Source organism: Lissotriton vulgaris, chromosome 4_1, assembly GCF_964263255.1.
Source record: "Lissotriton vulgaris chromosome 4_1, aLisVul1.2, whole genome shotgun sequence".
In the NCBI taxonomy this organism is placed as follows: Eukaryota; Metazoa; Chordata; class Amphibia; order Caudata; family Salamandridae; genus Lissotriton; species Lissotriton vulgaris.
The window spans coordinates 1,874,797,630-1,874,816,692 of NC_141691.1; the positions used below are offsets into that span (position 1 = coordinate 1,874,797,630).

The 19,063-nt window shown below is 44.9% G+C and overlaps 1 protein-coding gene across 1 annotated transcript in view; it reads right to left on the reverse strand.

The window, feature by feature from the left end:
• The window catches only part of WASHC5 (WASH complex subunit 5), a 402,037-nt gene that overhangs the window by 274,367 nt on the left and 108,607 nt on the right, over positions 1-19,063 (reverse strand). The window contains exon 13 of the mRNA XM_086966205.1: positions 4,110-4,276. Within this exon, the coding sequence (XP_086822331.1) occupies positions 4,110-4,276 (167 nt within the window). The remainder of the gene's footprint in view (positions 1-4,109; positions 4,277-19,063) is intronic.

Here is a 19,063-nt window from a genome sequence, read left to right on the forward strand (position 1 = left end):
CTATAGTTCCCTTGTTGGGATCGATCTCCTTTCTTAAATACAGATATTATAACTGCACCTTGCCAAGATGTTGGTACAGTTGCACCCTGTGCAACTGTATTGGCAAGAAGAAAGATGTACTTACTCCAGCGCTCTCTATCATGAATAAAGACATCCGCCGGCACCCAGTCTAAGCCTGGGGCTCTACCACTAGTCACTGTACTAAGGGCAGTCATTACTTCATTGCTGCTGAAAGAGTTTTCTTTATAATAAGCAGGCCTAAAGCCGGCCATCAGGTTGACAAGCTGTTTTTCAGCATACTGGGGCTTAAAATAGTTGACCCAGCCCTCCTCAGGTACGTTGTTATTAGGAGGGTCGGATACTCCCCCCCCTACCCCACTTTACGATATTCCAAAAGTGCCTAGAGTCTTTTCTATCACTAGCATCCTTTAACTCTTGCCAGTGGAGCTCGTCCCATAGTTTCTTAGCGTTAGATATACTTTCCTTATACTCTTTTCTGGCGATACGAATGGTTGTCAATTGTCTCCCCTTGAGCGCAGTGCCTAAAGCTAATCGGGCATTCCTGCACTGAGTGTTATACCACTTGCCGGCTTGAGGGTTGCCCTTCTACTCCTCTTTGCAGGTTTCAAAAAATGATTCCTAATGACAGAGAAGAGGTCATCATGGATTTTGGTTACATTGTTCATTCCTGGTTCGGTTGTGTTAGCTTGCTCGACAGCCATTATGGCTTTATACACCTCAGCGTTAATATTATCCATGGGCTGTTGGCTGGTCGCAACATATGCCCATTTTAACCTACGCATATCATTTGTAGGGACAATCGAAGGGGCGCTATCCACCTCAAGATTCGGGATCACATTGTCAGATGTCCACCATTTGTGCTCTACGCACAGCGGATTGTGGAAACTTTCAATCCTCCATTTGACTTCCATGTCACAAACTAGGTTCCAAAGTTTCATGCTACACAAAACATAGTCAATTCTGCTCCTATGATGTCCATTATCGAAGGTGCTTGCCCCTTTCTTGTCGCTCATGGTCCTCCCATTTAGTGCCCGTAGACCCCTTTCGTAGTATATAGCATTTAAACAGATAACATCCTCGGATCAACAGGATTCAAATCTAATTTCGGGACTCCCCATTGCCTGTCCTCTTCATCCCCAGCAAAATCATCATAAATGGCCAGAGGTTTGAAGGTTCGGTTTAAATCACCAGCTATAACAATATTGTTGTCCAGAGAGTGGGTTTCAAGGAGGGAACCCAAAGCCGCTAAAACTTCTGACCTCCCACCCTTGTTACCCCTGGCATAGACATTGTAGATGTCAAGCCATCCCAGAGGGCCCAGGTCCAATATAATAAGTTGGATGTCTTTACTTCTAGTATCTACCACCTTGACAATGAGCGACAAGATCTGCCGGACCCAAATGGCCAAGCCACCCATAGGTCGCCCCTTGGGACCCTTTGATGCTGGAACAGAGTAATTCAAATATCCCTGAGCAAAAGAAGGTTAACACAGCCACGTCTCCTGGAAAATACACACATCAAAGCTATTTACAAAATGTAGCCAATCCTGGGATTCCTGCTTGAAACGCATCCCAGCAATATTCCATGAGACTAGCTTGCCCACACCATCCCTAATGCTGTCAATTGTTCTTGGGGGAGTGGCTGCAGGGGAGTAGTACGCAACCCCAGATCTAATTCACATGAGGTACCTAGGTTCGAGTTTGCTGTAGAACTCGTCCCACTCCTCGGGCCTACCTTTAGATTGGAGTTCGAGGGGTAGGCAGCACCCGACACTTCCCTACCAGCTATCTCTGTTACACCCGTGGTTTTCTCACCGTTCAAGACCACCAAATTTCCCCCATTTCCTATCAATGGGTCTAGTGCGTGTCAATCGTTGTTATCCAACCCGAGCAATTTCTCTCGCTTACTCTACCCATGGTGTTAAGGGTGTGCACCAAAAGCTGGGGGCACGATATCCTTAGCTGGATCTGTGATTGAGCCGGGGCGCTAGTTCTGAACTCTAGTGCAAAGAGATTATCAGCAAGGGATCCATATTTCAAAATTAACTCGATAGAGTCACATTTGTAATTTGGGGAACTAATCCTTTTTGCCTCCAGAATATCATCCCTAATCACTGAGGGGCAGCCTCTAATGTGGCGCAGCCAGTGGATGGTTTGATTAATTAGGGAATCTGGGTACTCACAATGACCATATCTCGCTTTTTCGAGTTTAGGAACGTTGGTCATATATATTTTATTATTTTGGGAATGAGCATTACTAACAAAGTTGGTCCATTTCTTCCCTGGGGCATTGGCCTCAGCAACTTTCACACTCTGTTACCCTGGGTACTATTTTTTGCCCTCCTGCTACACTAGCAAACTTCTGTCGTAACTCGGATCCACTCCCGCTACTCTAGAGTTTTGTAATGTTGGCCCTTCTTTTGTACCTTTCAAGGGTAAACGGTCAATACTGGAAACAGTAGCATGCGCCATGCATAAGTCACTATGCTTGTCCCTAGTCTGGGTTTGGTGTACCTTGCTTACTGCACTTGATTTTATGGGGAAGAAATTTTGTGCTATTGATGTGACATTAGGCAGGGCGTTTTTTACTCCCTCAGGCTTACCATTAACTAGATCAGTAAGATTTATAATTAATGACTTTAATGACTCTATTTCATCCCGCAAAAGGATGACAAGGTTAGTTAGGGTATTAACTTCTACAGACACTGCTTTATCCCTACTGGTGCTGGTATTGGGCACATCGTTCAGACTGGCTACCTGTTGTATCACAGGGGCTGGACACATCCCTGCAGGTTCGGCTCCTAGAGAAGTTTGTGGGGCGGGGGCTCGTTGTGGATGTCAGTCAAAACTGCAAACCTGTTTCCAAGAGGTACCTGGGGGGCAAAGGGCGATGACAGGTTCTCACTCGCAGCATTAAGGGGGATATCCAAGCCCGCATTACAGAGAGCATCGTTAGATGTAATTGAACAACCCCCATCATAATTATTAGGACAATCTTTAGATTTTCTTTTTGCCCAAAACATTTCTGGAATTGTTGGGGGTTCAGTAGCATCATTTGCTGATCCTTAAATAGCACCCCCCTTATCACTCATGCCATCGCTGCCAGTATAGCCTTGGTCAGCCACAAGGATCTCCCTACATTCATCCACAAGTCTGTTGATACGATCAATTACGCAATTTGCAGCGGCATGGCTATCCCCCTTGGTTGGTTTCCTTCCTTTACGATGTTTCGGGGGGTTGCCTGCCCCGTTACCCCATGAGATTTACGTTTCCCCATGAGACCTATAGATACTAAATACAGTACTCCTAGAAGCCTGGCCCAGACCTTTAACAGGAACACCCTCAGTCCTCAATTTTGTTACAAGTACTTCTTACGGTTTTAAACCAATGGTAGTTCTTGTGTAGCGGACGATAAGGACAGGGCCCAGCCCTGCCTCCTCCTGCCCCGGATGGCCACAGACGACCCGCCCTTTGCCCGGGCTTAGCCCTGGTGCGACCCGCGCACGATCCCGCATCGCGGGGGTGTCCGGTGATTAAATGCGCCTCCGGGCGGAAGTTGTGTGCTGGTTCCGCTGTGAATTGTGGGGGCTGTAGTCCCCCACCTCCACTTGGCGGCCTCGGGATGGAATCAGCGGCAGCGGGAGGGGGGAGCTGCTAACCCGGTTTCAAATGCCCAGTCCGGTTGGATAGCTAGAAGGAGAACTAATGTGGTAATTGGTGCTCACAACGCTGCTCACAGGGAAAGTCGCCCCATACATTAACTTTATACATTGAATAAACTAACTTTATACTCACAATTTATTGTTTTAAAATTACAATACTTTGCCTAGGAGGTTTAGACTTAAAACCTCTCCTCAAGGGAACCATTGATTTTCTTCTACATTAATTTGCCCAGGTTCCCAGGGTTACAGAAATGCCCCATGAAAGTTTGTTCTCCCTCTAGCCACAGGCAGTTCGGTTCTCATGTCTGCATTTAGTGACATGGAATTAAGTTCTCAGAAAAGTTATCTCCCTTGGCACCCTTAAAAATGTTTCTAAAAATGTCTTTGGCGTGGTAAACAGGGGCCGGACGATTCAGTTCCCACTCACCTGTCAATGAGCTGCCAGGCATATGAAAGGTCTCCAACTATTTGCATGGTGATCAGGACCTCCTCTTTAATATTAATAGTTCGAATCATCTGGTGGAGAAATCTACGCGTGTCAGCAAGAAACTGACATACTTGCAGATTGGATTCCAGTTGGTGAAACTCTTGAACCTGTGCAAAAATGTTAAATGAATACCAAAATTAGCAAACATTAAGACTTATCTAGGATATGTTGTTTAAAAATATATTAAATCACTGGATTCAATGTAGGTATTGCATTGCTACTACTTGCAATAAACCAATCCCCTGAAGTTAACAAAACACAGCTGATGTAACCACAGGGAAATAATAATTTCCATGTGTCACATGAAGTAGAAGCTGAAACTTAGGAACGTAACTCTAGATACTCCCAGTCTGTGAACCTGATATTTTTTTGCCGTATGCACCTAGGATTGGGTACAAAGCACCTGGGTTGGAGTGAAGCAAGACAAAATTGGGCATAGGAGACAGGAGATGTCATGAAATGCAAATTGTTTTACAAGCATGACTTGGAAAAGCTGTGCCACTTTTAAAGGTGCAGATTTTCTCCTAACCAACCTTATACTTTTCTACTGGTGAACTCTACAATCATCGAGCACATAGGATTAGGATTATATGCATTGAATATTTAACCCCCCAAGCCATTGTTAGGGAGCCTACTACTCCTAGTTAATGAACCTTCTGCCCCTACAACCATGCTATAAGACCTAGGGAAGCGGTAATATCATTTCAAACAGGCATTCTTATTTGCACCTGTGAGAAAATCCCTCTTATTGCATGATCACCCCCATGTTTTTGCTGATAGGTTTTTTTTTGTGAACTCTGCCCACTGGGGCCCTGTTGTCCAGACTCCAGTTTATGTACTCCAACCCCCTAAAACATGGTGAAATTGGCGAATCCCAAATCGGCATATACTTTTTATTAAGACCACAGAATATGGTACAGCAAAATACACCAATGGCGTGGATAGTTAAATGTCATCTGTTGATTGCAGCACATACTGTGCCACCCACTAGGCTGATCAGGACAAATCTGTCTTTATGCCAATATGTGTAACCAGACTGCTGTACCTTTTAATCCTGAAGGCGATTCTGTCAAAATTACAATTTTAGACAGGAAGGGACACTACTTTTAAATATTATACAAGTCACCCGCAAATAGGCATTTTAGCTTACAAGGTAGATGAGGTGCCAAGTACTTAAAAGTGGAAGATTTCTATTATTAGCTCCTACAGATACTAGCCCCCTAATGCTACTTTCATTATAAAAAGCTAGATCCTAAAAGAAAAAAGAAAAATTAAGATCAAATACTATTTTTGTTCACTCTAGTTTGGATAAGCTACAGAAATGATTCAACCACTGTTTTTAATATTTCTTAAAAATCCAATTCAATGGCGAAGTTGGATTTTTGGCAACTATACTGTAAAAATAACTTTCAAAAAGGAGGTGTGAAAACTGCTTCCAGAGTATAAATAATGGCTTATTCTTTTTGGCAGGAAGATATGGGTGCAAGATGTGGGACTTCTCTCATTAACCTGAAAGGGACCAGGGTGAGGCCTGTCCGCTCACAGTTCAGTGTAAAGGGAGACCTGGGAAGGAAAGCCATTTGATCCCAGGGCTAACTGTATCCAGGTTGGCACCATGCCAGTAAGAGGGGAGCTGGAACTGGAATCAGTTCTGTGGGGTTGACGAAGATGAGGTTGCTCATTTCTAAAGACACTCCCTTCGCTGGGACACCAGTTACCACCAAGGGCAGAAGAGTTCTGTTATGTCAGATTTCACTAAGAATAGTACACAGTGGATTAGTTTGTAGTAAGGTTCAACAGGATGTCATGCAAAAGAGGGAGGGGTTGCCCATGGGAACTTTGTGCATGTTGATTAGGTAGTGTCCAGGAGTCATCCTCATCCAATGGTTAGTGAATCCTAGAAAAGTGGCCCTTCACCCTCAGCTTATCAGAACAGGTGCTGAATCTGTGAATGAACAGAGGAGGACTGGACTTGGTGTCTGTGAGAAGTGTGGAAAGCTGAGGGGTTAAACATGCTCCCACTTGGACCAAGGACAGAGAAGTCTAAAGTGACCCGGACTGGATTCTGCTGTAGTGAACCTTAGCAGAAGCCAATGCTAAGAATTACTGCTCCAGAAAGTCAGAAAAGCTGGGACGTAGAAAATGTTTGTACTTTCAAGTCCTCTGGAGTTCCGCAGGTCGTTGAGGCAAAGGTGTCTGATTTCGAGAGGACTTTGTCAAATACAGCGTCCAGGCATGCCCTGCTGGAGGATTCTGAGCTCCGAAAAATAGATCAAATCTGAAGGTAGAAATCCTGATAAGGAGAAGGCACAAAAAGTATCAACCTGATGAGAAGAGCTTGGTGAATGCAAAATTTAAATTTTCCAGCTCTGAGATTTTTCTGCCAAACCTAAAATGTTCAGCAAGTACTCATTCAACGGATATTTGACTTTGAGAGGACCTTGCTTGACCAGCCTGCCAAACTTGCTCTACTGGAAGATTATACCTTTCATTCCCGAGTCAGAAGGCAAAACCGTTGCTTGCTATATGCAACCTCCACTCCATCGCAGCCGGCCTGAAATGCACCTAAAACAAGGTCAGCCACGAACACAGACTTCTGATTGGTGAGTGACGAACACCATAACAGTTCCTGTTCAGACTTTTTCATTTACATCATTTTGACAGGCTCTATATCTAATTCATGTCTTATCAGACTTTTCTATTTCTTTCATAGAAAATTTAAAGTTTTAAAACATGCTTAGAAATGCTAAAAATGTCTGCACTCTATGCACCTGCTTTATCATTAGAATAATCGAGCTAACGCATGTTGTTGCCATGACGGTTTTGTTTTATTTCCGATTTAGTGTATGCTAGGTCCATTACTATAGAGAAGATTGATAATCAGATACTATAAAAACCAAGATATCAGAACATAATTAAGAGAAGGTCTTAGTTCCAAATTTATTGAGGCCAGGGTCCTGCCAATTTGCACATTAACTTTAGATGGAGCAGCAGCAAGTAGAACTGGCTTTCAGCCAGCTGCTGTTTATGTTCCATCTTTAAACAAGCTGCGAAAGGACATGGGTAGGTATGCGAACCATCTCTGAAACTTGCAAACAGGCTTGCTATTTACTGCGTTAGCTTAAACTTGGTGCAGAGATTAGAAATAGCTCGAGGGGGGTTAGAACTCAATAACAATGTTAGAGTTTTTCTTGCTGTTTTGGTTTTCCATGATGTGCTTCACTACATTACTTTTCATATGCTATAGGATACCCTTCTATATTTTATGCAGGTTACGATTTTACCAAACTTTTTCAAATATATATCCTGTTTCCTATTGCCATCCTGGAGTGTATTACTCATTATTGAAAGAAGGTTTGGAGTTCGACTGTATCCCTGAACTCATTTTTTTGGGAATGATCGTTACCATAAAACACTACCCTAAGACTTGTCCCTCTCTGTAGGGTTACGCCCAAAATTTTTGCCTTCACCCCTCCTATTTTCTTAACCAGTTGTTTTGGCTTTTAGGTCTCTGTACAGTTTACCACTGCTAACCTCTGCTAAAATGCTTGAGTGCTCTCCTTTAAACATGGTAAATTTGGCTTACACCCAATTGGCACATTAAATTTAAGTATAAGTGCCTAGTAAAGTGGTAATACGTGTACCCAAGTTCTGTAAATGAAATGCAACTAGCGGGCCAGCAGCATTTATTGTGCCACCCACTCAAGTAGCCCTTTAAAACATGCTTCACGCCTGCCATTCGAGCATGTAGTGAAGTTTTGAACTGCTAGTTTCGACCTGGCAAAATAAATCTTTTGCTCTGCTTAACCCTCCTTTTTAATATGTATCAATCACCCCTAAGGCCGCCCGAAACAGCCCAAAGGGCTGGGGGCAGTGTATTTAAAAAGTTGGGCATGTGCTTTTTAGTTGTATGTGTCCTGGTAGTGAAAAACTCCTACATTTGTTTTACACAACCGTAAGGCCTACCTCTGACCCTAGAATGACAGTGGATTTTCTTAATACAATTGTGAAAACTTTTGTTTGGAAACAGATAGAAATGTCATGTTTCGTCTCAAATTAATTGTAATTTGAAACCCTTCTTAATGGTAGTTGGTATTTGAGTTGCAATTCTGAAATTGCCACTTTTAGATTGTTATCATTTTCTTGTCCTAAACATTTCAAGCTTGCAGCCTGTCTCCTGGGTCACATGACTAGGTGTAGCTGGCAGTTAGTCTAGGAAATGGTTAGGTATGCCACAGCTAGCCACACAACAGGGTAACTGGTTGTTGGCAGGACAACCATCCTGACAGGATGGGGGCGGAGCTGTGAACAGCCCCAATTGTACTTCAAAGAGCTGCCTTAGCACCCACACAAACTTTACACTTGACTTTTGTGACTCCAGACATCCGGCGACCAAAGCAGTGAGGCAGGAAATTGCAGACACTTCTGTGGTAGGAAAACACCAGAAGGTTCTTGTACTTCAAAGCTCAGACCCACTCTTGAGTTCACTTCTGGAACACCGAAGGACTCTCATAGGACTGCCCTACTGGGTACTTCAGAGGACTGCAGTAATGCTCCAAGAGGACTGTCAAACCATGAGAATGGACAGTGGATATAGCACCAAGATATAGCACCCAAACTCGTATAAACCAGAAATGATAAGTAAATTCAAAAAGTGAGTCAAGTGTGCCACTTGCAAAAAAACTGTACCCTCTGTCCAGGGGCACCTCACGTAAAACGTGAATCCGAAAGGTTAGTCATCCAGTTTGGGGCACCACTCCAATCGTATACAATCAGTTCAAAATTTCTCAGAGTCCAAATCCAAATTTAGAAGTCTCGATATTTTCTCAGTTCGTTTTTTATTTTCTTATATTCAAGAATCATCAGCGCCAAGAGGACTGCCCTGCTGTCTGAAGACATGCATTCAGGTGAATCGACATTCATGGAAGCTGCATCAATTCTTTGCTTCATTTCACAGCTTCTCAAAGATTTTAATAACATCGCCAAACATTTGGAATTGGAACTGGCATTTTGATACTATCTCTTATAAATCGCAAAGCAGTTGAGACTGATGTGCTCTATGGAACCCCACAAGGGGACATCCTGCACAAAGGACCTCAAAGTTCTGATTCTGGTATATGGGCAGGACGATTTTAGAGCTGGTCTTTCATCTGGTCCATTTTAGGAGGATTTGGTGGTCCAAGTTGTCATAAGCTATTAAGAGATCAAGGAGGATTGGGTCAGATAAATAGTCTTTGGCTAGACAAGATAGGGAGTCTTCTATGATATGCGTCACAATGATTTCAGTGATAAAGTATGACAGTCACTCAAGAAGTGATTTGTTTTGGCATCGTTACGCAATTGATTTTTGATCTTTCCCTCTAGGTTCTTACCTGAAACAGAAGATTTGGAAACAGCATGGTAGTACATCACATAAAATGTTACCATGGGAATTAGTCTTTTGGATCTGCCTAAATACTTATAATAATCTATACAATCTATACTGAAAGGTCAACATACTGAATTGAAACCAACAGTTCCTGTCTTACATTATAACAGTGGTATTTAGATTAAAAAATGATACATCAAGTATATGGTAAATATCAGAAATATGCCACATTACGAAATGGATGGAGACACAGAATAAAAATAGGACAAAATGGGGTCCCTAAGTCAGAGGTTTGTAAATGTTACTCCCACCACAACCCACTTCTCTTCAGATGGGTTATAAAGCGAAGGCAGACCTGTATCCACAAAATCATATCTCCGACAGAAATGCTTGGAATTCACTTGCCCATTCACTCTACATTTTTTTATGTTTCTTTTTATTATTTTCAGATATACAAAGAACAACAGTAGCATCATTGTGAACAGGAATTAGTACAGTATTAGTTCACCTGCATCCATAGTACTCACAGCATTAGACTTCCACTCATATCTTAGTAAGGCACAACATTGCATCCCATTCCCTCCACATTTTCGATGACTACTGAAACATTATGCATTCAAAAGTAAATGTAACACTTTGGGTGCTATGGATTGAATGGTTCCGTCCTCAGCCATGGTGCTTGTGTGCTGAGGGCAGAACTGTTCCGTTATAGCACCTACCCATGTGGGTAGCGCTGGCGTTCTCCCCGTGGGCCGCTCAACTACAGGCTCCGACCAGGCACAACAGAGGAAGCGCTTCTGCTGCCACCTCCCCAAACCCTCCTCAGCGATCTGATGATGTCAGCGTGTGATTTGTGTGGGTATTTATAGAGCGCAGCGGTCGCTCCGGAGGGAGCATCATGGCGCTGATTTCCAGGTAGGAGATCAAATTACTTCATAGTGGCTGAGGAGTTAGATGGCTGCCATAGTGTAATCGTCGGGAAGGTTAAATATCCAGGTTTTTAGCAATTTTCTGAAGTGTTTTTCTTGGGTTTGGAACCTCAGGTTTTTGGGCATGAGGTTCCAAGCTTTAGTGGCCAGATAATTTAAGGTTTTGCCACCTTTTGTCTTCAGATTAAACCTAGCAGGAAGGATTAGATTGTCATGGGAGGAGCGCAGGGATCTGCTAGGGTTGTAGTGGGGGAAACGCCTGGTGAGATATTTTGGGCCGGAGTTATTGAATGCCCGGAAGGCGACAATAAGAATCTTGAAAAATATTCTTTTATGAAGTGGGAGCCAGTTTAAGGATTTTAAAGCTGCGGATATTGATGATTTTCTGGGAAGCTTTAGGACTAATCTGGCTGCGGTGTGAAGTACACTTTGAAGTTTTTTAAGTGAAGCCTTCTTTGCTCCAGCCAGAAGACCGTTGCAGTAGTCCAAGCGTGCAAGTACTAGGGCCACAGTTACGGTTTTTCTAGAGTCTAACGGTAACAAGTCAATATTTTTTTTTAGAGACTTTATGATTCCAAAACATCGACCAGCCACAGTCCTGACGTGTTGGTCGAAGGACAAATCGGTGTCAAACAAGACACCGAGATTCCTTGCAGTTGTTACGGTCTGGGGGGAGGGGGCAGCGGAATCTTCTGGCCACCAAAGGCTTGGACAGAAGATGGTGTTTTTTCCCATCTGGAGAATCTTTGTCTTGCTGGAGTTGCATTTTAGATGGTTTATATCTATCCAGTGGAAGACAGCCTTCAGACAGTTTTTGAGGTTTTGCTCCGCCTTAGTAGAGTGTTCCTCTAGGGGCACGATGAGTTGCGTATCATCGGCATACAATGTTACAAGTATGCCGAATGACTCAATCAGAGATATGAGTGGAATTAGATAAATATTGAAGAGGAGAGGGCTCAGGATGGAGCCCTGAGGAACTCCTGATGAAACCCTCTTCTCTTTGAAGAGGAAAGGACCTAGGGCGATCGTTTGAGATCTGTCGGTTAAAAAGGACTTTACCCATGCTAGAGCTACCTCAGAGATACCTATATCATTCAATCTGCTAATCAGAATGGAATGGGAGATGGTATCAAACGCCGCTGTGAGGTCTAGAAGAATGAGGACGGCATTCTTCTTCTGATCCTGCAGCAGCTTTATCAAGTCCGTTAATTCAATCAGTGCCGTTTCTGTAGAGCGATGGGGGCGAAAGCCTGATTGTTGGGGATGGAGTACGTTGTGAACTTCGAGATACCTTTTGAGTTCTCTGTAAACCATTTGTTCAGTGATCTTTCCAAAAGCAGGGAGGAGCGATATAGGACGGAGATTAGTGAGCTCGGAAGGAGATTTGTTAGATTTTTTCATCAGGGGTTTAACTATTCCCTGTTTCCACAAACGAGGAACAGATCCCGTGCTAAGAGAGGAATTAACAATATTGTTAATGATTAGGTTCACCACGTCAATGAGTTGGTGGAGAATTCTGGGGGGGGCAGGGGTCAGAGGGAGATCCAGATTTGCATGCCAAGATAACTTCTCTAGTTTGCTCTTGACTAACCGGTGTGAAGTTTTTAAGACTTCCAACTGGAATTACTTTCTGAGCAGAATTGCTTGAAACCTGAGTTGCTTGAGGAGGAGGAAATTTTTTTGGGATGGCGTCGATTTTCTCCTCAAAGAAGTCGGCGATATTGTTACAAAACTCTTGAGATGGGGGAATTTCAGGTTGTAACGCTCTGGGCTGAGTGAACGTCTTCACTATTGAAAACAGAGTTTTTTGTTTCTGTTTGGACTCCTTAATAGCGTTCATATAAAAGATTTTTTTAGCTGTTTTAATGTTGGAATGGTATATTTTCCTCAGTTCAATATATGAAAGTTGGTCAGCATTGTCGTACGTTCTACGCCACTTTCGTTCGGCTTTTCTACAAGATAGATGAGTTGTAGCTAGATCGGAGGTGAACCAGGGGGCATTGGTCTTAGGTTTTTTGTCTGTTCTTCGGGGGCGATTAGGAGGTTCACGTGCTCTCATTTCCTGAGAAATCCAGCTGTGGAAAAGATTAGCGTCATGTTCAATGTCACCGGTGAGATTAGGGGCCTGAGATTGGGTGATAGGATTTAACACGAGAATTTCTTGTATCTTTTTCCAGTTGACGAGGTTATCCAAGTGTGAGCTGGATTTACAGGTGGTCTGCGGGTGTGAGGTTTTAATGTGGAGCGGGATCAAACTATGGTCCATCCATATTTGTGGGACCGGGGGTAGGGTAGTTAGAGGGGGAAAGTTGGTGTGTGCATGACATGCTGGCGTCATTAAGTGCAGCTGGGGACGTGCTTGAAGCCATTTGCTGCTAGTGCATCCAGAGATAGGATGCCTTTCAGGTGAGTCACAATACTGGGATCCAAGGAAAGGCCCTGGACTGGATCACCTCGTTCCTCTCCGACAGAACCCAGCGAGTTCGCCTCCCCCCCTTCCGCTTCGCAACCACCGAGATCATCTGCGGCGTACCCCAAGGCTCCTCGCTCAGCCCTACCCTCTTCAACATCTACATGAGCCCCCTCGCCGCCATCGCACGCAAAGACAACCTCAACATCATCTCCTATGCCGACGACACCCAGCTAATAATCTCCCTCACCAAAGACCCCGCCACCACCAGAATCAGATTCCAGGAAGGAATGAGAGACGTCGCGGAATGGATGAAGCTCAGCCGTCTGAAACTGAACTCAGACAAGACAGAAGTCCTCATCCTGGGACCATCCCCATCCGCCTGGGACGACTCCTGGTGGCCCACAGAGCTGGGCTCTGCACCGACACCCACGGACCACGCACGCAACCTGGGATACATCCTGGACTCCTCCCTCACGATGACCAAGCAAGTCAACGCCATCTCATCCACAGGCTTCAACACCCTGCGCATGCTCCGAAAGATCTTCCGGTGGGTTCCCACCGGAACCAGAAAGGCGGTCACCCAGGCCCTCATCACCAGCCGACTGGACTACGGGAACGCCCTCTATGCTGGAACCATGGCCAAACTGCAGAAAAGACACCAGCGCATACAGAACGCATCCACCCGACCCATCTTTGACATCCACCGCCACAGCCACATCTCTGCCCACCTGATAAACCTGCACTGGCTCCTCGTCAACAAGAGGATCACGTTCAAGCTCCTCACCCACGCACACAAAGCATCCACAACATGGGCCCGAATACCTGAACAACCGCCTCATGTTCTATATACCAACCCGCCAGCTTTGCTCCGCTAGCCTCGCCCTCGCCCTCGCCATCGTCCCACGGATTCGCAGAGCCACCACCGGAGGAAGATCATTCTCCTACCTGGCTGCCAAGACGTGGAACTCCCTCCCCGACCTCCTACGACTGACCCAGGACCACCTCAACTTCAGGAAACACCTCAAGACCTGGCTATTCGAGCAGCAGCAGCACCCTCCCCCTTCCCGTCAGCGCCTTGAGACCCGCACGGGTGAGTAGCGAGTCTATAAATGTACTGATTGATTGATTGGGGGGTTTGGTGCGGGGGGGGGGGAGCAGCCACTCCTGGGCGAAGGAAAGAGTTTTTCATTTTGCCCGTGCCCGTTTAGAGTGGATTCCTGCTCCACAATTGTGGGTGGGTCAATGATCGTAGAGGAGGAATTCACAACTGTTAAGGGTCACCCCTTGCAGTATAGGTGAGGGTGATAAGAGTTCCACGGGAGTGAAGACAACCTCACCTACACCCCCTAAAAGCAGGCTTCGGCGAAACTGAGAACCCTATCACAGAACACTGCTCCCAGAAGGTGAGGAGAATAAACCAGAGTGAAACCCACTCTACTCCTCGTGATGAGTCAGGCCGCCACAGATGAAAGGACAAGGGAATTCAAGAAGCTGTAAAATAAAATATAAATCTTGTTATCCCAATAAATAAGAGTCAATTAATATTATGAGACTGCACGTGAATAAGTCAAGAAACAGGAGGCAGCCCACATACCAACCAATGAACTTGCTAGAGCAATCACTGGGTGTTGGAGAGAAGGAGTTTGCGTCACTCCTACTTTTGAAGCTGTCACGAAACAGTGTAATCTCCAGTACAGGATGACATGGAGACTCAGAAACTTAACTTAACAGTTGCCAGGTTAGTGTCGCAGAAGTCCAAAAGTAAAACTTGACTTACTAAAACTAAAATGGCATCGAAATAGAGTCGGTACCAAAACTGATGTCCACAAATGAAGCTGGGAACTTGCTTTGCTGAGAGTGGCCAAAAATTAATCTCAGCGTGCAAAATAAAATATTACGATAAGGTTATGATCCAAAAAGGAGCAGGGTAAGGAACACTGGTGATAATGCTGAGGCGTGGAGAAGCAGCTGCTTCAGGAAGATAGGGACTCAACAAAGCCACAGGAGACATCATTGGCAACAAAACAAAAGCTTCTGTTACAACAAAGGCTCACAGGGGTTAAAGACCCGATCTAAACAAAACGAAGTGAGATGCAGGGCACAAGAAATCAGATGGAGAAGAAAGTACAAAAGGGAGAGGAGTGGCTAAAAAAACAGCCGGGGGGAACACGAGGACGTGAAAGGTAGAGGGCGCAGAAGCCTTGTAACTCACGAATTCTAGACGAGCTTCAAAACTGGGCGAAGACAAAGGATCCGGGGAATTTCAGGAACAGCAAATCTCGAAGAAGATTTCAAAGGTACTCGAGCACAGCGGAAAGCCAAGCGCTCTCTTCTTCCGTATGAGTAATTTTACGTGCTCTAGGGTTCGCCTCAAAAGTATCTATCTGGGTCACATCTCGAAAGGTAAGGGACCATCTACAAGTCTCCGACTCCATGTATTCAGGTGCTTTCTCACAGTCTCAATCCTGTGACTATACATGTAGCCTGCTTCCTGACAACAACACTAGACCACCAGGGATTTTTCTTTCTGTTATTGGGGGATCGGTCACTAAGGCAAGGGTCGCTCTCCTGGGGTCATGTTTAGTCCATGTTTCAGCCCCTTCCGTGCCCACTCCCCCTGGGCTGGTTCGGCCATTCTTTAGGAGGCCCAAACCAACTTAAAGCCAGGGAATAACTTATATTTATAATAATGGGGATCGACCCCTTGGACAAGGGTCGCTCCCCTCAGGGGGCCTTGTTTTCTTAGTAATTTCGCCCCCCCCCCACCCCACCCAGAGGACAGATCGAGAGTTTTTACGCCGACTTGCCATCTGGGACGGCCAGAGCCCACTAGACACCAGGGATTGCATGCTTCGTATGACGGGGAGTGGCCCCTTGGGCATGGGTCGCTCCCCTTTATTGGGGAAATGTTTTGCCAGTTATCTGCACTTCCTTGGGGCATATCGTCCATATGTTTAGGCCCATCTGGGATTTTATTTATTTATATGTCGGGAAGTGGGTCCTTTGGCAAGGGTCACTTCCCTTTTTTAAGCCATGTATTTTGGCCGTTTCTGCCATATTTTCAGGCCCAGGCACGGAAAACCACTAGACACCAGGGAAAGTTTGTGTGTGCGTATGTGTGTGTATGTGAACTATAGTTCAGCTGATGGTCTAGGTGTACTTGGTTATGTGGGCTAGTGCTTAGCTGGCAGTGTGTATAGACTGCCACTTCGCTGGCAGTGTGTGTGGACTGGCGCATGGCTGGTGGTGTGTGTGGACTGGCGCATGGCTGGTGGTGTATGTGGACTGGCGCATGGCTGGTGGTGTGTGTGGACTGGCACATGGCTAGTGGTGTGAGTGGACTGGCGCATGGATGGAGGTCTGTGTGGTCTGGCGCATGGATGGTGGTTTGTGTGGAATGGCGCTTGGCTGGCGGTGTGCATAGACTGGTGCTTGGCTGCCGTTATGCGTGGACTGGCGCTTAGCTGGCGGTGTGCGTGGACTGGTGCTTGCCTGACAATGTGTGTGGACTGGCGATTGGCTGATGGGTGTTGTTGAACTGGGGATTTTGCCGGCTGTGCGTGCCCACCTACTTCTGGTTTGCGATGTGTGTGGTTGGCCTTTAGGTGGTAATGGGCAGACATTGGGTTTGTAATGTTAACTGTTTTATTTCTTGTCATCATTTGTGATTGTGATGTTTTATTTCTCTTTTTTAATCTAGTGTGAAGGTTTACATTTTCTGTGCTCCAACTACTGCTTGAGGTTTCGGCACTGGCAGATTTGCAGTTTTTGTAGTTGCACGTGTTTGGTAAAAAAAAGTTTTGTACTGTTTCCTGTAAATGTGTGGGAACTTGGTAGAGTACTTTTTAACATAGGTCACCATTTATACATAGAAGACCTCTACACTGGTGTGCAATAGTTCGGAGAATTGTTAAAAGTGGACACTATTGCTTGTGGCTCTAACTGTAAAGTTTACCCAAAAGAGCTTGTTTGCAAAAAAAAAAGTGAGAAGGGATAGTGCCTTGTGTAGTGATTAACGTCTAGCTGTGAAGTTTTCTGACAGGAGAGATGTCTACATGCTGACTACCATCCATGACGAAAGTACTTCACCTATAACTGTTTGGGGTCAGGTTGCTGAAGTGAGCACGCTTGTGTGCATTTATACAATAATCACATGGGTGCTGTAGATAGAGTAGATCAGAGGTTGGAACCTTTCACTGCTGATTATAAGGCTTACATTTGGTATAAGAAGTTGGCTATCCATTAATTCCATTAGGCAACCATCAATGCTTTTATTGTATTAAAGGATTGGTCTCCAGGGTCAAATATTACATTTGTTCAGCGTCAACAGTTTGTGGTAGGCAGCCTTGGTGTAGTGGAACAGGAAAGAGTTCCAAGAGTTGCAGCGGTGGAGGATGTGGCTAGATTGAAAGAGTTCCTGAGCTGGGTCAATACTCTTGACCCTTATCTAAGATTCACTCACAATCACAGTAAAGAATCAATTGTCTTCTTGGATGTAGTGATAAGGATCGAGGGAACATCTCTCACCACTGTGACCCATCATAAACCTACGGCAAGGAACAATCTTCTGCAATTCAGCAGCTTCCATCCTAGGCCACTGCGTGAAAACCTGCCCTACGGGCAATACCTCCGCTTGAGAAGAAACTGCAGCAGCACTACTGATTACAAAACACAGGCAAAGGACCTAACCGTTAAACTGAGGCAAAGAGGCTACCCTCAAGGAATTCTCAACAAAGGCCAGACTAGGGCCCGGAATCAACCTCGAGATGCCCTCCTCGAAGAAAATGTGCAAACAGACACTGACGTACCACTAACATGTGTGACTACTTATAGCACGCTCTCAGATAATGTCAAAAAGTCTATAAATAAGAACTGGAGAATCATCACCAGTAGCTTGGGCGATTGGGAAAAACCGCTTTTTTCCTTTAAAAAGGCCAGGAGTCTTAAGGATGCCCTGGTTCATACAAGACCTTTATCATGCCCGTCACCACTTACCAGATCTGTCACTGACCCGTGGCATCTACCCCCCATCACTGGGCATTTTCCATGTACTGACTGCAGTGTCTGTCATTTGACCACCCACACCAAACAGCTAAATCTGGAACCGGGCAAAGTATGGATCCAAAAATCTCATACTAACTGTAACTCCACCAATGTAATATATTAACAGCAGAAAATCACTTTCTCAGGTCCTTGTTGGGTGTTCCACAATCCACACCTGTCCTTTCTATACATACTGAATTAGGGCTGGGTTATCTCACTGACTCACTCCAACTAGCGCCCCTCATGTGTTGGACCAAAACTTGGCTGAACACGGACATTGCTTTGAACCATAAAATCCTCAGTGATTGCATGTCCTTGGATAACGCCTTAAAAATTCCATGGCTGAAATACATAAAGGGGGAGATGGGTAGACTCGGCAGACCAAACCTATACAGCCACCCAAACACTATACTCAAGGGAGACTTGAAATGGATCAAAGAAAACTTCATAAGGAGGGCAGTTCAAACACGGGAGGAGAAAGAACTAATTAAACCAAGAGTTAGAGCTAATTTCCTACTCCTGACTTTGCCCCAAATTGAACCTTATTTAATAATCGTGAGCAGACCGTACCATCGTCACCTGCTTATCAGATTCAGGTTCAATTTAATCCAATACTCCCTGGGCGATTTTCCTGTGTGGGGTGTTCCTGATGAATCTACCCCGTGTAGCTGTGATAACTTCTCTGAGCAAACCCTCATGCATTTCATTAGGTTTTGTAGCCACTACAAAGCGAGCAGGTCGAGGTTCTTGGCACCCATTTTAAGAGATGCAGGTTTTGTCCAGGTACGGCCTGCTTTACTCTACCTTCAGCTATTAGGCAGCACCAGGACAATTCTCGGGGTTGCTAGCTTCCTGGTCGCTGCTATGCGTATTAGGACCAGGATGCTATCCCCGAGACAATTGGAAGGGTGATTTTACCACTATGATTTCCGGTTTGCTTTTAACCTCCATGAATTTTACTGAATTGTTCTGCCTTTGTAACTCACATGAATTTTATCAAATTGTAATGAATTTTATCAAATTGTAATTAATTTTTAAATACATGTTGTCTTGTTGCTTTTATGATTTTAAATGTAATCGAATAAAGCTTGTTTTGACTGATTGACTGAATATATCTGATTACTTGCCCGTGTGCCAAGAG